The sequence below is a fragment of the Molothrus aeneus genome, chromosome 2, assembly GCF_037042795.1.
Source record: "Molothrus aeneus isolate 106 chromosome 2, BPBGC_Maene_1.0, whole genome shotgun sequence".
Taxonomy (NCBI): domain Eukaryota; kingdom Metazoa; phylum Chordata; class Aves; order Passeriformes; family Icteridae; genus Molothrus; species Molothrus aeneus.
This window is the reverse complement of record NC_089647.1, coordinates 79,373,010-79,392,081: the sequence shown is the minus strand read 5'-3', so window position 1 is coordinate 79,392,081 and position 19,072 is coordinate 79,373,010. Positions and strand designations below refer to the sequence as shown.

The 19,072-nt window shown below is 42.2% G+C and overlaps 2 protein-coding genes across 5 annotated transcripts; one reads left to right on the top strand and one right to left on the bottom strand.

Annotated features, from left to right (window-relative positions):
* Positions 1-1,510: 1,510 nt before the first annotated feature.
* POGLUT2 (protein O-glucosyltransferase 2) lies at positions 1,511-10,472 on the top strand. 3 transcript variants are annotated; one of them, XM_066571545.1, is made up of 10 exons: positions 1,511-1,680; positions 3,080-3,285; positions 3,698-3,903; positions 4,647-4,724; positions 6,751-6,923; positions 7,869-8,106; positions 8,683-8,892; positions 9,249-9,338; positions 9,875-9,979; positions 10,207-10,472. In XM_066571545.1, exons 1-10 carry the CDS (start codon positions 1,511-1,513, stop codon positions 10,222-10,224), a joined length of 1,494 nt encoding a protein of 497 aa, XP_066427642.1. In that variant the 3' UTR covers positions 10,225-10,472. The 3 variants fall into 3 exon arrangements, with proteins under 3 accessions (XP_066427642.1, XP_066427641.1, XP_066427643.1); XM_066571544.1 differs by having other exon boundaries at positions 9,875-10,472; XM_066571546.1 differs by having other exon boundaries at positions 1,597-1,680; positions 3,114-3,285; positions 9,875-10,472.
* A 943-nt stretch (positions 10,473-11,415) lies between these two features.
* TEX30 (testis expressed 30) lies at positions 11,416-16,525 on the bottom strand. Of its 2 annotated transcripts, none has more exons than XM_066571541.1 (5): positions 16,502-16,525; positions 15,253-15,483; positions 14,175-14,226; positions 12,882-13,096; positions 11,416-11,781 (listed from the first exon to the last, which is right to left on the bottom strand). In XM_066571541.1, the coding sequence occupies exons 1-5, from the start codon at positions 16,517-16,519 to the stop codon at positions 11,608-11,610; spliced, it is 690 nt and encodes a 229-aa protein (XP_066427638.1). In that variant the 5' UTR covers positions 16,520-16,525; the 3' UTR covers positions 11,416-11,607. The 2 variants fall into 2 exon arrangements, with proteins under 2 accessions (XP_066427638.1, XP_066427640.1); XM_066571543.1 differs by lacking the exon at positions 16,502-16,525 and adding an exon at positions 15,752-16,160.
* Positions 16,526-19,072: the final 2,547 nt, after the last annotated feature.

Below are 19,072 nucleotides of genomic sequence, written 5' to 3'. Positions count from 1 at the left end.
GAAGTGTGTCACCTTTACTTCACCACTGCTGTGCTTTTAACATGTCAGTGCCATCCTGCTTAAGAGGAGGAAGCATGATCTGTGAATTCTACAGCTATCAAATTTCTTTTTAATTAAAAATCTTTAAAGTTCTGCCACTAGAGAAGACTGGCTTCTCTCATATAGCAAAATATGAACTTAGAAGGAGTCTGATTTCTGCCTGTAAAACATATCAGGAGAGTAAAGATGGGGAAAGGAGAGGAGCTAAAGAGTCATGGATATACAATAGAGTCTGTGTGAATTCTTAGTGGAAATTTTAAGTCTTCTAACTGCTGAATGTCCTGAAAAACTCTTGACAGTTAGAACATTACAGGGCAAAACCCCTGTCTTTAAAAGCTGGAGCTTGGTAATATTTAAGGCATTTTGTAATGACCTTGTTGGTTAGAAAAGACTCTCTTCATCAACCCAAGTTGTCATTTCTCAGCTTGAAATTTTCTTCAAACAAGTGCTTTTTGTGTGCTTTTAGCTAAGCATATTTGCAGTTATTTCAAGATAATTAATAATAATAATAATTAATTTGCAGTTAGTTCAAACTGTAAAATACAAAATCTTTTTGAAATTCATGAGTCCTTGCTGATGAGTTTCAATTTTTTTTATTGTTTGCCTTAACAAGAGAGAAGCAGTCAGGAGCCAAGTTGAAAGTATCTTAGAGGTTTTTTCCAACCTAAATGATTCTGTGTGTAGTTAAGAGCAGCATTAGTGTTTGGGACTAGCTCTCTGCAGTTGGAGGCTGGATTATTTGACAAAGGGCCATGGAATCACCATATGCCTGAACTGGGCGATTGCCCTGGTGGCAGCGGGTGAGGTGCCCCCTCACCTCTGCTCCAGACAATCCCAGACCTGCACTACCAGCAGCCACATATCACAGAGTCACAAAGCTGTTAAGTGAGGAAGGCACCTCGGGAGATCATCTAATCCAATCGCCCAGCCAAGGCAGGGTCACCTGGAGCAGGTGGCATGGGAACACCGTGGGTTTGGAATGTCTCCAGAGAGGAAGCCACCACGGCCTCCATGGGCAGCCTGTTCCAGGGCTTTGCCACCCTCAGCTCAAAGAAACTCTTCACCTCCAGCTGCTCAGGGGAGGATTTTGAAAACACATTTTCCGGATTGTAAACTCCATTTCCCAGCCTAAACTTTGGGAGCGGATTGAAGGGAAGCTGGGGGGCGGGGGGGGAAGAACTTCAACTCATGGCAGGGATTAAACAGCGGCTCAGAGATGTCCGGGTGCGTAGGTCAGGGCCGCGGGCCGTCAGAGCCAGCTGTCCCTAATGCTTTCCATGCGCTAGGTCCCAGTAATTCCCGGGGACTGTGCCGGTGCCTCCCAGCCGGCCGGCGCCTCCCGGCAGCGCCGCCCCGCTATGCCGCGGCCCCGCCCCGTGGAGCCGCGCCGGGGGCGGGACTGCCCGGCGGCGTGCCGAGGGCAGGAGGTCGGTGCCGGCGGTGTTCGTCCGTCGGGACGATAGCGCTGCCGATGCGTGCGCTGTGGCCGCTGTGCTTCGCCCTGGGAGCCGCGGCGGCGGCGGCCGCGGGCGGGCGGCCGAGCGCCGAGCGCAGCACCGTGTGGGGGCCCGGGCTGCGCGCCGCGGCCGCGCTCCCCGCACGGTACTTCTATGTGCAGGCCGTGGACGCCCGAGGGCTGAGGTGAGGGCGGCGGCGGCTTTTCGGGGAGATTCTGGGCATGGTCTGACCGAGAGGCTTGCGATTTGCTCGTAGAAGGTGCGGGCTAAAAGCTCCCTCTACGTGACTCTGCATGTCACTTGGCAAGAGCTAATTAATCCTTTCAAGGAGTGTCAAATAACGGCGCGAGGGGATGAGATAAGAGGATGAAAACGTTCAGCAGCAAAGCATACGTGTTAGTCAGTGGGAAAAGTTCATTATTTATTCTACTTTGTCAAAACTTTAGCAGTGACTAATACATTTAATTTGTTAGGCTCAGGCATCAAGCTTGTTTCCACTGTTGGGAACATTAGCATTTCTCCTACGTGCTGAGGCGCAAGATCAGTGAAATAATTTAGGAATTAGTCCATAGACCAATAGGTAAATTTCTTAGCAATGAAATAGGACGAGGAGCAATGGCCATAAACTAAAATACAGGAAATTTCACCTCACCACGAGGAAAAACTTTCCCTGAGGGTCACAGAGCACTGGAACAGGCTGCTCAGGGAGGCCATGGAGTTCCTTCTCTGGAGACATTGCAAACCCCCTGGACATGTCCCTGTGTCCCCTGCTGCAGGGTGACCTTGCTTTGGCAGAGGGATTGGACTAGATGATCTCCAGTGGTCCTTTCCAACCCTAACAACTGTGTGATTCTATGATTTTCAGAGGATACTCATTGCTTTCCATTTATTTAGGAAAACTGGTTATGCAACCTAGATAGGTGCTCAGAAAGATTAGCTGCACCATGGCTTGTGTCAGTATGGAGGCTGCCAATTCAGCTTAACTTGGATAGTAAATATTTCTTGCATTTAATTGAACTGGCAGGTCTCGAGTATGACTGGACATGTTTTAGGAAAGGTGAAGTAAGGAGTTACAGCTCAAGAGCCTGGTCACTGGAAGAAAGGTGGAAGGAAGTTGACAGCGTTTTGACTGCACCAACTTTGTTAATACATCAATGATATGTGATAACTTCATGATTATTCAGATTATTTTATTTGGTTTTATAGAGGTTTTTCTGTTTTGGTATATGTTTAATTATACCAAAATATCTCATGTACACGTAGAATTATGTAATCCCTCTATAATTTCTTTTCCCTGTTTTTTTCCAGTATAAGCTACCATAATGATTAAGAAGTGTAACTTTGTTCTTAACTTCCTTAAATAATACCTGGAAAATAAGGTAATCTGAAAACATTTTGCTTCTGAATGTAAAATAATAGACTTATTAGCCTGTTAAAGTGAACATTTGGATGTGCTTGTAGAGGCCTAACATGGCTCAGAGGAAATTGTGGCTAACATGGCTCGCTGGAAATCTGTTGACTTGCAAAGGAAATCTGTTGTATGTTTCCTTTGTGTATTAAGCTCCCACTTATTCTCTGGGTAGGTTCACTTCATCACCAGGTGAAAATGCATTCCAGGTGAAGATCACTGCTCCCGAAGAACAGTTCACTCGTGTTGGTGTGCAAGTATTGGACAGGAAAGATGGTTCCTTCCTCGTGAGGTACAGGATGTATGCGAGCTACAAAAGCCTGAGGATAGAAGTCAAAACTGGAGATAAACATGTTGCCAAGTCTCCATATATTTTAAAAGGTAAGAGGCACCACTACACACAGGTTTCCTGTCAGGGCTGACAAAGCGTGTCCCGGAATGTCTTCTACTAGAAGCACGGGATTCTTTGGGACCTCATACTTCTCTGGACTATCAAATCCCATTGGGATTACGGATTCATTATATGCATCCTACACGTAGTTTTCAAAATAATAAAAGGAAGCAAATGCTGTGAAGCTGTTGCCTGATAAATACAGGTGGAAGGCTCACACATAAGCTGATAGAGGTTGACATGACTCCATTAGAGTTAAAAAAAAATTCAGACATACCCATTTAGAGTTGCTGAAGTGTTGGCCCTAAGCAATGAATGTTCAGTGCTTGACCCTGTTCTGTGATCTCAACAGCTCAATATTATGACTTATTAAAAGTAAAATAATAATTTTGTTCCCAACAGGACCTATTTACCATGAAAACTGTGACTGCCCTCAGGAGGATAGCAGTGCATGGCTGGAAGAGATGAACTGCCCTCAAACCATTCCACAGATTCAGAGAGACCTAGCAAATTTTCCCATTGTTGACCCAGATAAGATTGCAAAAGAAATTCCGCAGAGGTTTGGACAAAGACAGAGTTTGTGTCACTACACCATCAAAGACAATGAGGTATGGAATCTGGTTGATCTGAAGTCCATATGGGAATTTGGTGGCAAGCCATAAGCAGTTTGGTTGTTCCAAGTTGTAAAAGCTTCTTGTAGTGTATTCTTTAAGAACAAGACTTTGCTTGCTTCTCTGTCCTTGAATACTTTGCAGTTTATGTATGAGCTCAGCAATGTCTCTCCTACTTTGTAAGTGCTTTTTTTGTCCATGTTACAGCTGAAACACAGTGAAAGCAAATTACTTTCCAGGCAATCAATGTGAGTACTGGGCACCCACCCAAGTCTCCTAAATGCTAATTCAGTTTCCTGTTCTCTGAGCAATACTGCTGTGAGGTGTCACAATCATCTAATGTGAAGTACATCAATAAATTATATCATGCATAATTCTGAGATACCCACTTTTAGCTGAACTGAGCATCAGAGCTGCAATTCTTTGTAACAGAGAATTGTATATACTGTACTTTTTTCAGTGGAGTTTTATGTGGAAATTAGAAGAATGGAACACCACAGAGACAGGCAACAGTTTCTGCTTTCGTGAAACAGACCTCAAACATCTGCAAAAGCAAACAAACCTTGTAATTTTTTTCATCACTTTTCTGTGATGAGATTTCTACTGCTTCCCAGCTGATTCATAAATCTATACAGCCATATAGTCTGTCTGAGTAGTTACTATGTGATTAAAAGAGCCCTGAATTGTGCCAGCCATTCTCTGGAATGAAATCACCCAGTAAAACCTTTGTTTATTTTCAGGTTTATATAAAGACATATGGGGAACATGTTGGCTTCAGAATTTTCATGGATGCCATACTGCTTTCTTTGACCAGAAAAGTGAGTACATCTGTACAGCCACTTACTCTGCATGTCCTAAGTTATAGAAGCCTGGCCTTAAATACACATCAGAGTATTTGTTGCTGTTTCTGTTAAAAAACTCTTGCTCATTGATTAATTATGGAAAGGTCATGGATTTTCCTTGTTTGAAGTTGTCATGTTCTAGAATGCCATCTGATTGATTATCACAAAAGTTAATTGAATAAGCAGGCTTTTATAGGTGAGTTTGGTAAGCCAGAACAGGGTGTGTTGGTTTGAGGTTTTTTCCCCTGTAGAATAAATAAATCATCCTGTAACATCTAACAGAAAATTCTGTCTCTGCAGGTACATTGCTGCAAAAAGCTGAACACAAGTTTAACATTTTAAAGAAATATCAAGTAACCTTTCCACTATCCTCAGGATTAGTAATGGATCAGTTATGCTACTCTGTCTGCCTTTAGGTGTCATGCTTTAAGTATTGCTCTATTGCTAACATTGCTGAACTAACATTGCACAGGAAAATGGGGAAAATGACTAAATGTACAAATGTACAAATGCACATTTTTTTAACTGGGGATTGTTTCATCTAACACTGTCTACAGGAGGATATGATGTCTAAGGAAAAATATGAATGTAGACTACAATTATCTAAAAGATTGTTCTCTGGAAGATGGAAGTAAACTGTTCTTGGTGTCACTAATGTTGGATAAGAAATAATGGAGTTAAATTTCATCTAAGGACTTTAGACTAAAAGTTGAAAAAGGATTTCTAACTCCAAAACCAGAAACTGTTTACAGATCTAGAAAACAAAGTTTATCTCATTCCCATTAAATATCATTGAATAAGAATTTTTATTAGGATAGTGTTACTGAGTGACGGTAGATAGTTGGTTGGAGAAGATTCAGGCTGCTGATGGATTCTGCTGCTGAGGATGTGTAGAAAATTAAATTTGTAGGGTTTATGCCCCTTACAACCATTAGATGGCGCCATAGTAATGAAGTTCAGTGCTGAGCATTCGTCTGTGTAGCAAACACCCTTTGAAAGGAATAGAATATCTTCCACCATTTGGAAGTGTTTGATATTTGGCAAATTATTAATTTCTTTTGTTTTGAAAGAGGCAACTGAGAGGGAAGAGAGTGAACTGAGATATGACATTAGTTCTGCACTGACCTTATATGTGCCTTCAGGGTTCTGTAAAACGCAGCCATTTGTCATGTTTTGCCTTTTGCTCTCCAAACTGAACTGTCCCACCATTTTCAGTGTTTCCTCACAAGGCAGCTGGTCCTTTCTTTGGAAAACTACAAAAAGCTGCCTTTCTTTCTACCTTTTCTTACTTCACTTGAAAATACCCAAACCAAACTCAATACAGGGGGTGCATCACAGTTTCATAAAGCACAAAATTATGCCCTCTGTCCTGCTTCCTGGCCATCAACAGTATTTTTCTTGCCTTTTGGCTGTGACAGTGATTTCAGGTATGGTTCCATGCTACCAAATATTTTAACTAAGTGATGATGTTATGCTTAATAATTAACCAAAGCACTGACTAAATTGGTCTTCCCATCTTGGCTGTTTATTTCTGTTTCTTCTCTTCTGTTGGATTTAGGCATCCTGCAGATACAGGGTGAATTAGATCACTGATGTGACAGAAAACTGATTTACCAGCCAGCATCAGTTTTCCAGACAGTAACAAGATGATCCAGCTTACCTTGGAACTATACAATTGCTGACTAGGTCCCAGTGCTAGCCTGATCAAAAGATTGTGTGGCCAATCATGTAAAGTATAACAGGAAACCATCCTCTAAAAAGGGGGCTCCTATGCCTTATGTGACTTTGCAAATATTTTTTTTTTAATACTATTTTGTAGCTTTACTCTGTGGTCTCAGTACTTCTAACAGGTTTCTAAATGTCCATGATTTATTACAGGTACTTTAAGTATATTAGACACCTGGCAATTTTTTCTCTTAGTGAGGTTGTTTTCAAAATGCAAGATGCCAGCAGAATACTGTTTGTGCTAAACTGCATTTGTGCCTACTTTGCTTCTCTTTAGGTGAAAATGCCAGATGTAGAATTTTTTGTTAATTTGGGGGATTGGCCTCTGGAGAAAAGGAAGCCCTCACAGAACTTGCACCCAATCTTCTCGTGGTGTGGGTCCAGTGAGTCAAAAGACATTGTCATGCCAACATACGACTTAACAGACTCAGTTTTGGAGACTATGGGACGGTAAGAAATGGATTAAACTTATCACAAAATTCACAATGAATGATCTTCCATAGAGATCTGTATGGTAACAGTATATTAACTATTTTCATTTACCCACTGAGACACTGGCAACCCAGGTAGGCAGTGACTGTGTAATCAATATATTATTATACTTCACTGTTTCATTTCAAAAATTAAATTTATCTAAACATGGTCAAATCACTAAAAACAGCACTTAAAATGTTTCAAGGCTGGGCATTTGATTTGTTTGTTTGTTTGCTTTGTTTCTCCCCCCATGAATTTGTTGACAACTGGCCAGGTGTCTTTCTTTCCTGATTTTGTTGGAATTTGTTATTTGTGTACCTTTCAAATCCCAACATAGCTATGGGGAATTTTCGAACTAGGAGCTACCATCTCCCACTTTGATTACTGACCATAACTAGCCTTAGCAACTGCTCTTTTCTGTCTTGAAACACTACAAAGACAGCTTGCTTCTGAGAAATCTTTGTAATCCATCTTGAACTTGTTTATCGTTTCACTGCATTTAGTTCAGGTTCCTTTTTTTTGTCAAGAGTTTTTCTAATTTGCTATCCCCTTGCCCTCCCAGTTTATGTGTTTCATTTCTTAACATTTTTAAGGATGTGCAATATATTTTACTAAGCCAGTTACAGTACTTTGCACCACCTTCTCTGGCAACTGTATCCACTTTTACCTATTTTTTTCCGTGGTATTGTTTCCACATGCCATGTTGTTGAATGATGCTGTCATGCCACAGGCCTGTGAACTTAACATTCATTATCTGTTTCTATTGCTGCAAAATGACTGATACAGTAACACATGATGGTGTGCTCATGACTCACCTTCATCTTTGCTCTCTGCCTCTGGGTACTGTGAACTCTTTTAAGTTACTGCACTTTAAAAAGTTTCCAGTAGGCTTCACTATTAAACCACTTCTTTCTGGTGCAGAGTCAGCCTGGATATGATGTCAGTCCAAGCAAACACTGGCCCATCGTGGGAAGACAAGAACACCACAGCCTTCTGGAGAGGACGTGACAGCCGCAAAGAGAGGCTTGAGCTTGTAAAACTCAGCAGGAAATATCCAGAGATCATAGATGCTGCTTTCACAAACTTTTTTTTCTTTAAACATGATGAAAGCCTCTATGGTCCTATTGTTAAGCACATTTCATTTTTTGATTTTTTTAAGGTAAGCCACTAATTATTTTTCATAGAACTCAGTTCTCACTGTTTCCCATTATGAAATAACTTAGTATGTATTATTGAAAATAAAGGGATTGTTAGTTTTTCAGGATACCACCAGTAACAAGCATGACTAGACATCCCTCCAGTGGGATTAACTGCTATGTAGCTCTTACCCTCAGGATAGTAATGTCTGATTTACATCTAAAGGTTCTGTAGAACCTCGTGTAATCTACATAACTTCAAGTTCCTTTTTATTTCTTTTTCCTGATTCAGCGATCAGGACTACTAACATAACTAACATAGTGGGAAAATCTGTGGATGAAGTGGCACATCTACCCTCACATCCAAGGATGAGCACCTAAGAATTCCTGGAGAACTTAATTGATGAAGCTCTGTGTACCCTGCACTGTGATGAATTCCAAACTAGATAATAAAAGCTTCTTAGACATTGATGCTTGCCTAGCCAGTCCTACCTGTCTCAATATCGGCAAGTCAGTAACACCAGTGCCCTCAGAACATAACCTAACCAAGCCACTGGGATCTTGTAGTTTTTAGTAACTTCTGGTCCTTTTCTTTCCAGTATAAATATCAAATTAATATTGATGGCACAGTGGCAGCATACAGATTGCCTTATCTACTAGCAGGAAACAGTGTGGTGTTAAAGCAAGACTCCATCTACTATGAGCACTTTTATAATGAGCTGCAGCCATGGAAACACTTCATTCCATTTAAAAGTGACCTGAGTGATCTGCTAGAAAAACTACAGTGGGCAAAAGATCATGATGAAGAGGTAAAACACACATTTAGAAGTATGCAGTAATGTTTCTAGAAGAGAACAGAAATTGAATTTCTTTAAAACAAAGCAAAAAAAATACTAGGAGAACTTGAAATTTATTTCATCAACTCTACAAAGAAGAAAAACACTCAAAAATGCATAATATTGTCCTTAATTTGAAATCAAATTGAACTTCAGGAAAAAAAAAAGTATCTTCCTAACAATGCCTTAACTTTTAAAAAGAATGTTTTACTTGAGTTATCCTGAAGTGTCAACTTCATTTGTAACTTGGGAACCAACAGTAGCACCCTGAAATAAATACTAAGTCTGGGCAATAAAAAAATAAACCAAACTTTCATTTTCTTTGACAGGCAAAAAATATTGCAAAATCTGGACAAGAATTTGCAAGAAACAATCTCATGGGAGACCACATTTTTTGTTACTATTTCAAACTTTTCCAGGTCAGTATATTTTTAATGGCTACTGGCACAGAAATAGAAATCACACAGCAAGAATTTAGGGCAACAGAGCTGCTGGAAATTGGCCAGTCTGGTACTTGAAGCCATGAAGGAAGCAGCAGCAATTAAAATCTTAATTTGGTTTTTACAAACATTGTATTCAATTATATGCTATGAAACCCCTCAAGACTATGCTGGCTGCTTGAGAGGCAGTGGGATCCCAAAAATCTTGATCTAATCTGCCAGAATATGTAGCCCACAATGATCAAAGAATTCCACATCAGACACACACCCTGTGAACCACAGCTGAAAATATCTGTGCATTAGCACCACGATACTGAACTCCAGGGAGGCACCCGAAGGGGCTCCTGTCTGCAGCTGAGTGTTCCCTCACCCTGTCTGTGACAGTCTGCAGGAACAGATTGTGTAGCCCCAGAGTTTTTACAGAATTCCTCAGCTGATTTGGTACAATATTGGCAACTACATGTACAATCTAAAAAATTTATGGATTAATGATACCTTCCTTTTTTTAAAACTAGGAATATGCCAGCTTGCAAGTGAGTGAACCAAAAATCAGAGATGGGATGGAGAAGGTGCAGCAGCCTGATGATGACCTTTTCCCATGCACTTGCCACCGAAAAAAGGTACAGTCCATGCAGGGTTAAATGTAAAGTGCTGAGTGTCTTCAGTTCCTGCTGAGCCCCGCTGGAGCAGGGCTGCTCAGTGTCCCACAGTATCAGTTATCAGGCCAGGCCATTAACACCTATCGAACTTAGAAACACTTCTTGATGTATTTGCAGGACTAGAGGACTAGACAGTGAAAAATAGGCTTCCACTTAACTGAAACATGTTTCTTCTTTTTTGACTGCAGGCCAAAGATGAACTCTGACAGAAGTAAATAATTTTTTTCAGTATTTACCTAAATTCAGACTGTCTTCTTAAAGAAAGAAGGGAAATCTGGGTTAGTGTGCCTGCAGAAAATGTCAGTGGATATTTTAAAGTTTACCATTTCATGATCTACGTATGGAAGAAAACAAAATACCCCTGATTTCCTTTTAATCATGCAGTGGTGGCAGAGCCTTATTCAAACACATTTTTATAATTTTTTTTTAATAAAAACCATGTTTGTATCAGTCATGTGTTCCTGTCCTGAGTTACCTTGGAAATACAGATACTTCTTACTCATGCTTGTATATAGTAAGTCTTTTCACAAATGTGAAACTGTTCTGCAAAGAAGGGCAGATGAGAATTGTGTATCTTCCCTCCCTCTCAATCTATCCAGCCAAAGGCTTCTTTTTTCAAACCATAACTGTGCTCCTTCTGAGACAATCTCAAAGGCAATGCTGTGGGGTTCATAATCTTGTTAACCTGAAGGAAAACCACAATTCCAATATTGCTGTAGGCTCGGTTACACCAACAGATTACTCACAGGCCCTAATGACAAAGGCTGCAGCTGCCAGTACACACAAAGTGTTTTATCCACTCTCCAGTGTCAGAGCTCAGACAGGGACCTGAGATTCTCCTGTCACAATGGATGCACAACTGGTTCCTGCTCCAGGAGTTCCTCCATCACTAAACACAATTTGTTTTTATTTATCAGAGGGCCTCTGTGATCGGTCCTTTACAAAAAGGACATTAGTGAAGGGGACTGCTCAAAACTGAACCATGTTCTTCGCTTCACACACCCAGCTGTGCCTGCATTACCTCCTCCTCCCCACAGAGGTAGAATCTGGCTCCCTAAGGTGGCAGACACTGTGACCAACCAGAGATTCCTCTCCCCGCCCCACAGGTTTGGAAGCAGCTGGGAAGGCCAGCACACAGCACCAAGGCAAAGTAGTATACCAGGCTTGCCAGCCTCAGGGGATGTGCTGGCAGAACCCTAAAATCAGTAGGTTTTGCAAGTGAGTACAGCATCAGTAATATACTCAGAAATTGAAGAACCCTAAAGATATCTGTTGAAGTAGATTTTTTTCTAGTATATTACTTCAAATATTAGTCAAAAGCATTATTTAATCCTCTACATTCCCAAGTGTCATATATGGATATTTGCATAGAAACATAGAACAATGCTGTCATGATATAGTTTCTGTACTTCTGGAAGTTCTTTATTATTTTGCATTTTTTTTTTCATTCATACAAAGCTTTATTTGCATTTAGACTTAGACCTCTGAAAACATAAGTTTTTTAAAAAATATGCCTCTAAAAAATAACAAACCCCTTATTTGCCACATTTAGGAAAAACTAAATGAAGATACTGCTTGAACACTGCAAATTATTTTTGCTGCAGTTGAACATTCTCTCTAAGCCAAGAAAAAACTTGTGCATTTACTTCTTCCATGACATCATCTGCTGTTCGTCCTTTGACTGCCATCCCATGGTTTGCTTTATCAATCCAATGGATTTTTTTAGGGGCTTTCATTTTGCTCACCACACCTTCTAGCAATTGCTATGGAGAAAACAAGAATGCAAATATTAGAGAACTGGCTGCTACAAACTCTGGAACTCCTAGATGTCTCTTGCTTTGCCTGTGTAATGCAAAACAGGCAGCTCCTAAAAAACAGATAGATGGATCTGTGTGCACATGAAAAACACCTTGCTAGGAAAATGGGTTGTATTCTCTATTCAGGATATGAATAGTGGGATCTGCTCAAAGCTTCACTCTTACTGAAACAGAGAATAGCAGAAAATTAAACCTCAAAGGAGTCCATTTTTACTGTCAGAGGGTAGTGCTGGCAATAAAATGATAGAATTGAAGTCAGATTTGTCTGCAGAGGCTGAATAGCAATGTAATTCCTTAGGGACTAGCTTTGACACTGTTGAAATCTCTCAGCAAAGAGATCTAAGAACCAGCTCACAAAGTCAGAGATTCCCCCTTAAAGGGCACTCCAAGGATCTGCTGGTCACTGGCCTGACTTATTTTGGCAACAAATCCTCACAAAAGCATTATGACTCCTTAGAAACTGTCCAAGCATGGAAAATGCCAATTGCACGTAGCCCCAAATTCACACTGGCCTGTTTAAAAACAGCAGACACCTGTTTGCAAGGAAACACGGCAGAAAAGCACTGTTACCTCTGAACACCTGCTCTTCATCTCTACAAAAATATCTCTACCACAGAAGCCTGACTTGGGGGTAGAACTGCTTTGCTAGAAGAATTTGCCATGAAAATGTGACCAGTGTGACAGTGGTGGCACCACACAGGTTTTGTAACTTGAAATGATTAAAACAAAATAGCAAATAACTCACTCGTTCCATAGACCACTTTTAATTTAGGCACTCCTATTGAAACCATTTAAATCGGGAGTATTTCAGTGACCCAAAGATGAGCTTGCTAAAGTGGAAGACCAAGCATGGTCCATTACATTTTAAGTGGCAAAAGGAAGCCCTGTCAGGCTTCCTTGTGTCTGATGAAGTTTTCTACCCAAGGCTCCTTCAGAAGACACCTATTTAGGCAAGTTTGTTAATCAGGTGAAATACAGGCATCACTGAGGCCCATTGCTGCTCCTCCAGACTGCCCTTTCATAGCAGGATTTACAAGGGTACTCACTTTTTCACACATCTCATCTGCTGATCCCGAGACAAACAGCACTGGACATGTGATCAGTAACAAATCCTCATCCCGGAGCTTGGACTGCAGTTTTGGTCGATGCAATGGGTAAGATAAACACACGAGACCTTGAATGAAGCCATCATCATCATCATCACCACCCTGGCTCAGCTGACGTATCACAGAGGCAGCAGCTCGTGAGCCCATGGAACGGCCTTTCTCCCATGCAGAAATAAAGGAAAAATGTATTATCTGCTGTCACCACATCCACATTCTGGTTTAGTAAACAACTCCCCAAACCAATCCAACTGAGTGTATTTCAGTGTCACAAAATGCTAGGGATGTTCTCCTTCATGAAAAACATTAATCCTAATTTCAACATTTTCTGCTAAGATATTTGTCTAGTTGTAACATTTACACCCCTGCTTAAAAAAGAAGGGGAAAAAAAAGAAAATATAAATGGATAGGGATCCCTTGCAATACTGGAAGGAACAACACCCCATCCTGGGGACAAGGGAAGAGAAGCATTGGTCCTATGCTCCAGAGCCTGGAAATTTGAGATAGCCATGATAGTGTGCTGTATCATTATTTTCACGCAACCTCAATTTGCTCAAATTCAAAACAAAATTCTGCCCTTGATTTCACTTGGCTCACAAAACAAATCCAGCCAGTGTTATGTACACCTTGAACTTCAGCCTAAAAGTAAAAGTAGAAGGGAGGGAAAAAAGTGCGAACTTGGAACATGAGGTCAGTCAGTAACAGCAAGCGAGTATCAAAGTATCTCCTCAAAGAGGAGGCATATGAGCTGACAATGCACTGAAATTGAGTGCTACAAGTCACTAGTTCTTATAGCAGCACAGACTTGGTTCACTCAAGAGAAAACTTAGAATTTTCCCTGTCAAGATATTCCTAACCACCCCCATCTATTCCCCTTCCCACGTAACATAGCTGACTTTTTTATCTGCCACTAGGTTTTAATTACCAAAACCTGTTTCGGGAAAACTGTTTTCCATTTATCAGTAACCAGAATTCTTCAAGACCTGCAGTTAAAAAGTACACATGGATAATCAGAAAAGTCATGCCCTGTGATTCTAAGTGACAAGGAAGTTTTTTCCCAAAGTACCTGGAAAATACAATCTATTGCTCTTTCTTTCCTCTTCTGCAGTAAGATCTATGGCATCATAAGGAGGGTTCATTTGCTTGTCACCAAAGTGGGACAGACTTGGAATACTTACAGAATGCTATTACTAGAGACAGTATAACAGAGAAAATGATTGATAATAAAAACAATACCTGCAAGGAAAACACCAGAAAGTTTATAATCATCACAAAGTTTTAAGTATTCCTAAAGAAATAAGAGAAAGAGAAGCATTACAAGTCAGTATTAAGACAGCTGGGAAGCTGGGAATCTCTTCTGTTTGTAGTTACTACACAGAAAATGGGAAGCTCTTTCAGCACTGAAGATTAAAGAACAGGTACATATAAGGTGCTCTCTTGGGTTTTATCACATAAATGGTTTCATAAGGTTTTGCAGCAACAACACAATCAATTTAACATTAGCTTTCAGCAAGTCTAAAATATCAGACGCCCTATAAAGTTACCAAAACATAAGTGAATACTATGTATCAACTCAGTTACAGTAACAGACCCCGAGCACACTCTTGGCCCATCAAAAGGAAGAGCAGGTTTGCAAAAATGCCCTTCATTGACGTTATGTATTTGTGACACAATCAGTTAAGTCCAACAGAAAAGATAAAATTCAGCAACATTTTTTCACATTTTAGGAGATAGCATCTGATAAGATGGCATCTGATTAGTTATCTTAGCAGATGCCTTAAAATTACCTTTACATTGCAGCATATTAACATAAACCCGCTAACAACATTATGCTTCTTCCATAAAGACTGAAGATGCCCATGAAAGACAGTAAAGTCTGACTTCAAATTAATGTACATATAATCACAATGATATCACACAAAATTCCTTCAGAACTCGACTTTGTTCCCCTATGAAAATGCCTCCTGCTCAGTGCAAGCAGATCACCCATCCTAAATTCTTCACCTAGCTCATTTCCATCCTAAATTCTTCTGCTTTTTGCAAACTGTAAGTTTTCCCATGAAACACCCTTGCTCTTTGTCAGGCTTTTCTTTTTCCCTACACTCAAACCCGCACACTTGTGGCAGCTGTTCCAGCTGTTGCCCATCTAAGAACCGCTTCTGCTGTTTCTGTTCATACACAGTGCTCCATTTACCTAAACATTGGTTCTAATTTTCCCATTGTTGCTTGGCTAATCTCTGGCTATAAATTAAGAAACCTGGAAGACAGCACCTGTGGATCTAAGCTTTGGACTGAGAATTTTTTCACTCCTTACCACAACTGCTTTGAAAGCCTTAGTCCTGTAGGCAACATTAAGGCCTTTACAAGTAAACCGCAGGCACAGAACTCCATGGGATGCAAGATAGGCTGCCAAGGACACCAAGTGAGGGAAATTCATGTCTCCTCCAGCTCCATGAGTAAGAATCACTCCATATGTTGGTTTCTTCTCTGGGACAGAAAAAATAGCATCAAGGTATTTGTTTCCAAAAGGTATTTTCACTTTAACCTAGAAATGAAACAAAACCCAGTATTATTATTTTTAAAAAACCAAACAAAACCAAACGCAAAAAGCCTTCCCCAAAAAACCAAGAGGGAGTGTTCCCAGTCTATACATCTACACATTATTATGAAAAAAACCCCAGACAATTAAGAAATAAACCAAAGTTGCAAGCCTGTTTTTATTTCTTCTGTTTAAGAGTACTAAATGAGTGACTGCACCTCTGGTTCAAAGATTTTCTGTACAATAATGGGCAAATCACTTTATGACTCCTCACCTTATGTTCTCCATTAGAGAAGGAAGCTTCAAAGCATAAGCTAAAATGATTCTGACCCTCTCTATATATGTATGTCTAGCTTTTCCAGACCTAACTAGCTGCCTAGACCATAATATGTGACATTAAGACATTAAGCAAACATTTTGAAATCACAGAGTGATTTCAATCACCACTGAGTGAAGCAGCAGCCTGCAGAGGGGAGGACTGAACCTTCCCCAGGGACAGGGGACAGCACAGGTTCGGCCAAAGCTCCAGGGGGACACAGGGCCTCCATCAGCACAGCCAGCTGGAGAAGCTGATCCAGACACAAGACCTGCTCACGTTCTACGGCATGAACGGGGACTGGGCAACACAAACATCCCTGTAGCGGCTTTTGAGAGCAAGAAGGACACCCCGGGGCTGAGATAAACTCAATGTCCCGAAGGCGTTCCATTGCAGCGCTCCGCAGAGGAGCTGCACAGGCCGGGGGAGGCGCTCAGCGGCCCTGCCGAGCTGCCGCCCCCCGGGGCGGCCCTGCCGAGCCCCTGCCCCTGCAGCCCCCGGAGCGGGGGGCAGATGCCAGACACGGCAGGGGATGGCGGAGGACACGCGGGACAGCAAGAGGCCTGCACACAGCAGTTTTCCAGTGGGAAGGCAGCGACGGCAGTCTGGCCCCTTGCCCAGCTCCCTCTGAGGGAAGGGAAGCTGCCCGGGGCGGCAGGAACCCGCAGAACCCACGGGCGGCAGGCGCAGGCCAAGCGGCAGCCATACCTCCGCGCGCCCGCCCATCCCGCCGTGACGTCACCGGAGTGACAGCTCCCTGCGCCAGTCCCGCTCCGCGGCCCGGCTGCCGCGGCGCTGATTGGTCAGGACCGGCGAGGCCCTGCCCCCCCGGTGAGGGGAGGGGCAGCGGCCTACGCGGGGGAGAGGGAGCTGTGGATGGAAGCGGGTTGGGCCGTGTTAAATACATCAAAGACCCAGAAATAAATAAAGCCCCACGTAAATTGTTTTTATTCACCCGTGTGAACAAAAACTCTACGGACTGCTAGGTGGTAATTCAGCACAAATAAATAGCATAGGGATTGCTCGGAAAGTCAGGTTTTTACTGACTTCAAGGAGTACAGATGAGATGCTTAGCATGAGTTACAGAATCATTTAGGTTGGAAATGACCCCTGAGACCATCGAGCCCAACCTATGACTGAACACCACCATGTCAGAAAGACCCAGGCACTGAGTGCCACATCCAGTCATTTCTTGAACACCTTCCAGGGATGGTGACTCCACCACCTTCCTTGGGCAGTCCATTGCAATGTTTAGAAAACCTTTCCATGAAGAAATTTATCCTGACGTCCATCCTGAACCTCCCCTGGCGCTGCTTGAGGCCATTTTCTCTTGCCCTGTTGCTGGGTGCTTGGGGGAAGAGACCAACTCCCATCTGGCTACAGCCTCTTCTCAGGGGGTTGTAGAGACTGATAAGGTCACCCTGAGCCTCCTTTTGTCCCCTCCATCCCCCTCAGCTGCTCCTCATGAGACTTGTGCTCCCGACCCTTCACCAGCTCCATTGCCCTTTTCTGGACTTGCTCAAGTGCCTCCATGTCTGTGTGGAAGTGAGGACCCAGAATGGGACACAGGATTCAGGGTGTGGACTCGGCAGAGCCAAGTACAGAGGGAAAGGTTAGATGTCCAGAGTGACAGCAGGCAATTTTCTTTTGGCAGCTGTCAGCACACTTGATCTGTGTGACATTGACAAACAGGGGAGAGACACTCAGTGGCTGGTTTTCTAGGTACACATCTGTTCCTGGGGCCGTGCTCTGTTGTACAGTAATGACCTACTGTGTTCAAAACACAGCCTTAATCTGGTGGGAGACAGCACCAACAATATGCAGCAGTGCTTGCAGTATTTGTATATTGAGTATTTCACAGGCCAATAAAAAATTCCAAAATCCTCTATTGCAAGGTATTTAGCCAGAGCTCATTGTTTTCTTCCAGTATCAGTGTATAAAGCTTGCTCATATCAATTAAGGTGCCCTATTACTTACTTGATTGAAGATGGCATCTTCAGCAGAACTTTGTTTTTCATATGTTCAGTTGATGGAAAATAAGCTCACTCTGGCTTGTGCTCTGAGTGTCTCACTGTCGGCCTGCCAGCTGGACATTGTCAAACACTGGGATTGAAATATTGCAGCCCTCTGAGAAGTGAACCTGGCTGTCGCAGACATCTTTCATGAAAAATCCTTTCTTAGGATTTTTCCTTGTGACAAGCTGCAGTTCAACAACCAAAGTAAACAATGGTTATCTGCTGCTGTGGAATGCAACAAGTGATTGGTCTCCTGTGGGTGTTTAGATTTCTTGACCACTCATGGCAGAGCTGGCTCTTGCTCTGTCTGAGACACATATCCTTGTTATTCATTCTTTTCTATTCTTAGCTTAGCTAGCTTCTCAAGAAAACTTTTCCTTTCTATTGCTTTTTAGTATAGTCTAATGTAACATATATCATAAAATAATAAATCAAGCCTTCTGATCATGGAGCCAACATTCTCGTCTCTTCTTCATCCTGAAAACCCTTGTGACCGCAGTCACACCTGGCAGGGTAGCTCAGGTTCTGAGCTGCGGTCTCAGTGACCATCCTGCTGCCTCACAGGCCAATTCCCAGTCCAGGCATTATCATAGTAAGTGTGGAACACAGAAGTCGAGAACTGTGGAAACCCAGGAAATTCCTCTGGCTGCCCTGGAGGACTCAAGCCCCTGCCCAGGGGGCTCAGAGACCTTGGCACAGAGCCCAGGACCCCTGTGCCTTTGATTTAGCCCTTGGAAAAAACAATTCCCAACCTTATATGAAGAATTACAAGCCATGAAAGTTTAAGTAGAATGATAGTGAATTTATCACAGGGTGAAAAATAGATTTTTTGGGGTTTTTAGAATGGGGGTTCAGGGCGCAAGATGGAGGAATCTGGGTGTGTCCAGCCTTTCTCCTTCTTCTTGCCTCCATCTTCTGCTGTGATGTTGGCACTTTTAGATTGGTTTAGAATAGAAGCTCACTGTCTAACATAGGTGACAGGTGTTGGAAAGTAATTGTAAATATTGTACACATAGTTTTTAGTATAAAAAGATAACACCACCCCAGGGGTGGGCAGAGTGCCTCTGACTGTCTTGCTGAGCAGACCTCGGCAGGGCAGGAGAAAGAATTTTATAGATAAGATACAATAAACAACCTTGAGACTGAGAAATGAAGAGCTCTGACTCCTTCTTCGAGCACCGGGCTTGGAAAAGAAACTTTCTAACATATCTCGGGGTCACTCTGACCAGCTAGAGACCCCGAGAGAGAACCTGGGAGATTTACA

Coding starts and splice junctions, on each gene's coding strand:
- TEX30 (XM_066571541.1), bottom strand. Junction 14,227..15,252: donor AGGCTTTCAAAGCAGTTGTG/GTAAGGAGTGAA, acceptor TTATTTCTTTAG/GAATACTTAAAACTTTGTGA. Junction 13,097..14,174: donor TTCTGGTGTTTTCCTTGCAG/GTATTGTTTTTA, acceptor CATGGGAGAAAG/GCCGTTCCATGGGCTCACGA.
- POGLUT2 (XM_066571544.1), top strand. CDS start 1,511: ATGCGTGCGCTGTGGCCGCTGTGCTTCGCCCTGGGAGCCGCGGCGGCG. Junction 6,924..7,868: donor GTTTTGGAGACTATGGGACG/GTAAGAAATGGA, acceptor TTTCTGGTGCAG/AGTCAGCCTGGATATGATGT. Junction 8,107..8,682: donor CATTTTTTGATTTTTTTAAG/GTAAGCCACTAA, acceptor TTTTCTTTCCAG/TATAAATATCAAATTAATAT.